The 3,846-nt window shown below is 40.1% G+C and overlaps 1 protein-coding gene across 1 annotated transcript; it reads right to left on the bottom strand.

Annotated features, from left to right (window-relative positions):
* Positions 1–1,905: 1,905 nt before the first annotated feature.
* LOC106529729 (hydroxycarboxylic acid receptor 2) lies at positions 1,906–3,159 on the bottom strand. The gene is made up of 2 exons (XM_014025218.1): positions 3,071–3,159; positions 1,906–2,974 (listed from the first exon to the last, which is right to left on the bottom strand). Exon 2 carries the CDS (start codon positions 2,959–2,961, stop codon positions 2,023–2,025), a length of 939 nt encoding a protein of 312 aa, XP_013880672.1. The 5' UTR covers positions 2,962–2,974; positions 3,071–3,159; the 3' UTR covers positions 1,906–2,022.
* Between the last annotated feature and the right edge of the window lie 687 nt (positions 3,160–3,846).

Genomic DNA, 3,846 nt, shown 5'->3' with positions numbered 1-3,846 from the left:
GCTCCTAGATAGATTAATATATATTTTTATTTTACTGTCACAGCTCTAACCCTCCTTTCTGTTGGGACTGGCAAAGGGATCTATTTTAACCATAGAAATGTTTTTATTAACATCCCATCATGGATCAGTCAGCATCAAGTCTGGATGGGATGATGGAGATCTACCTGCAGCAGGGAGAGACGCAGCGTGAAGAAGCCTCCTGTCGGTGCTCTGGGACCGGGGAGGAGGAGCTCTCAGCAGCACAATGGAGAAATGCGTTCACTGCAGAGTCTCTTAAAGTCTCAATAACACCAGAAAAAGAGTCGCTAGATTTTCACTAGTCACTTTTCTGAATAACAGTCTCTAGAGCAGAGGTGCCCAAAGTGGGGCCCGCAGGCCAAAATTGGCCCGTCAAGCCATTTGATTTGGCCCACCAACAGTTGTCTTGGTTATTAGATTGAGACACTTAGATTAGATTCAAGCCCATGTCCAGATTTGCACACCTTATAAGACTACACATACTAAAATTTTAAATGTGAAAAATCCCATGAGCCTTTGCTGCTTGAGGATACATTGAATTTTCTCCATGTCCATGGGCTGAAAAGAAAAAAATAATGTGGGCAACCACACTGGCTGCTAACTTAATCCTAAAAAATAAAACAACTTTACTTTGCATTTGGCCCGTGGCCCTCAGACTGATTTGAATTTTGGTCCTTTCAGGAAAAATGTTTTTTATTTTTATTTTGGCCCTCTCCGGAAAAATGTTTGGGCACCCCTGCTCTAGAGGGTCTGAAAAGTCTGTAAATTTAGCGAAGAAGTCGCTAAATCAGCACCGCTGTGTTCCACAACCTGCCACCTCTCATGTCAGCGAGCMGCGTGTCGGGTCGATTACGTCACACATTGGAGCGGTCAAATTATCGTACATTATGGGTTTTTTGGGATTATTGATCGTACATCGTACAGAGGGCAAAATTATCGTACAAATACGGTAATTATCGTACACCTGGCAACACTGATGATGTGCAATACAGTACATGCTTCCTTTTCGTTCATAAGTTCTGAATAAATGTAATCAAATCATAAAAAATACAAGTATTTACGTGTGATTCACATAGGATTTATAAAACAGCAATGTTTTCATCATGTTTCAAATAAATGTACGTGAATCATTATTAAAAAACAATAAGGCAAGTATGAACACATTTAATTATAAAAACTGAAAAACAAGGACATGATGCAACTTTTTTATATAAACTTTTATTTGTGTTTTGCTTCAACACATGAATACTTTATTTCATTCCACGTAGAAATAATATATTTTTTCATCTTTCAAACAAACCTAAAAATTCTTCAGTTTTACATGAACAAACCTCAACAAGTGAAAGCAGATGTTTGTTTTCTGTTCAGAAACATAATCTTATGTCTAAAAATGAATAAACTCTTTAAAAGATTGTACAGATTATAAGTCGTTAAAACAGATCAGCTGCAGGGTTCACCTCAGCTTCACTAACAGCGTTGAGCAATCTTCATCACTCAGATTCTGCCTGGTTCATGTTTAAGTCACAGATCTGAGAGGAAAAAAAAAAAGACGTCGACCCATCTGTGAAACAGCTGCAGCCTCTGCATGTGTAAAACAAAGAGGTCATGACTCAGAGAACAAAAGGTCACATTGAGAATTCAGTTTTCAAAGCATTTTGTCTGCAAATCACTAATATAAAAGAGGAAACAAATCCATTTTTTTCTTATAAAACCATTTCTTCCTGGTTAAAGTCAACAACATTTTGAATTGTTCTAAAGTTTGTCACATAAATAAAATTGTGGAACTAAAACATCAACACAGGTTTTAAGTAGAGTATTGGACTTTTTTAACCACGTAAAGCATTTAGGAGAAATAAAACAGGGACCGGTTTTTAACCTTTGCTGAGATAAAACCTGTGGCTCTGTTACAATTTTAACTATATTAAGATGACAATTTGCTGCATATCTGTGAAAAAATTTAAATTATTTTGAAACATGTCTGTTTTTGTTGGAGTAAACGATGAGTCAGCATCTTAATCTGGGTTTGACTCGTCGTTTGGGGCCACAGATGAATGTTTTCCCGATGTGCTTCCTGAGGCTCTGGTCCCTGAAGCCGTAGATGAGCGGGCTGAGGAAGCGTGGCACCAGGATGAAGCAGAAGTAGTTGAAGAACGCCACGTCCTCTGTCAGCCACGTGGTGTGCAGCACAAAGAGGGTCTCGGTGAAGGGGTGTGTGAAGGCCAGCATGCACAGCAGCAGCTGGAAGCCGTGCAGCAGCACCGTGTGCAGGGCTTTGCTCACCGACGCTCTGTCCTGACGCAGCTTCCTGGTTTCCAGCAGAATCCTCAAGTAGGTGAAGAGGATGATGACGGCCACTACAGAGAAGAAGAACACACTCATTGCAGCTCTGAACACGGCCTGAACCGGGGACGAGTTGATAACTGTATTTATACAAAGAACAGGGGTAGGCAGGATGTTCAGAGCTGGGTCTTGTTTCCTGATGCAAAACTCTGTGACAGAGAAAGTGAAGCTGAAGAGCCACAGACACAGATTGATGGCCCAGATCCTGTCTGAGCGCCAGAAGGCCGGAGGCTGCAGGGGGTAGAAAATGGCAACGTAACGCTCCAGGGACATGGCAGCCAGGATCAAATTAGTGTTCTGAAAAGTGCTAGTAGAGAGAGTGAGGATAATGACACAGAGAACACGCGGAAATCTGGCTCGGCCAATGGCACAGAGGAAGAGTGGCACAGAGATCATGAGCTGCACAGTGTCGTTGATCAGCATGTGTGCAAACAGGACGTAACGTGACGTGTCCAAAAAGTGTCTGTGAGAGGCGAAGGTGTGCAGCATGAGAGCGATGAAACTGAGGAAGAAGCAGAAGAAGGGAATGACCACACAAACTTTGACGATCACGGAGGTTTTTGGTGAGGTTGAGTTGAAAGGAAGCTCTGTCAGGTTTTGCATCTTGGTCGGTCACCTGTTTGAGAAAAACACAGTTTATATGAACATCACTATTTAAAAAATAAAATGAAACAGTGCAGCAAAGAGCACATGATGAGCATTAACGTCTCACCTAACAGAGTCTTCATCAGTCAGAGGAGTTCAGATCTCTCTTCTCCTCATCATGATGTGTTTCTCCACCACGAGCAACTTTTTCCTCTTTTACCGATGCTTAGAGCCACGTTCCAATTGGTTGATTATTCCCTGAAACCTCCAGAGATGCATCGCTATCGTCACTCAGAATTAGGATTCTCATTAGAGACAGATTGTACTGAGGAGTGAAGGAAACTAAAAACAGGATCATCAAATTAAAGATGAACATATTCAAAATTTTGTTTAAATAATGACAATTATTCTTTTTATTTTACCAGTTAGATCAACTGAGAACCAGTTCAAATTTACAACCTCGACCTGGTAAAAGACAAGACACAAGTAGACATAAAACATCAATGACAAAAATACATAAAAATACCAAAACAACATGAATCAACACTTTAACAACATATTATACCACATTTGGAAGAGAATATTGGGAAGAATAAAAGCAGAGACAAACATTGTAAACCCAACAGCTAAGAACAAGCTGAAAAACCAACAAAAGAGTTAAAGGGATCCCAATTAGTTGTAACATTAAGGGAATATGATAAACATGTACTTTAATTGTGAAAATAAAGACTGTAAAAATACTGTAGGATGTTGAGTTTTTATCATTTTTAAACTAAAAGTTTAAAAATATATTACACGGACGGGGCCATTTTTTTACACACAAAGGATTCTGGGTAAATGATGACATCAACTAGGTCATCGGCATGAGGCTGCTAGCGAGCTATATCCACCCTGAAGGTTAAT

The sequence above is a fragment of the Austrofundulus limnaeus genome, unplaced genomic scaffold, assembly GCF_001266775.1.
Source record: "Austrofundulus limnaeus strain Quisiro unplaced genomic scaffold, Austrofundulus_limnaeus-1.0 Scaffold462, whole genome shotgun sequence".
Classification (NCBI taxonomy): domain Eukaryota; kingdom Metazoa; phylum Chordata; class Actinopteri; order Cyprinodontiformes; family Rivulidae; genus Austrofundulus; species Austrofundulus limnaeus.
This window is presented reverse-complemented; position numbering and strand designations above follow the sequence as displayed.

What these genes read in the sequence shown, in the direction of transcription:
- LOC106529729 (XM_014025218.1), bottom strand. Translation starts at nt 2,961, where the DNA reads ATGCAAAACCTGACAGAGCTTCCTTTCAACTCAACCTCACCAAAAACC.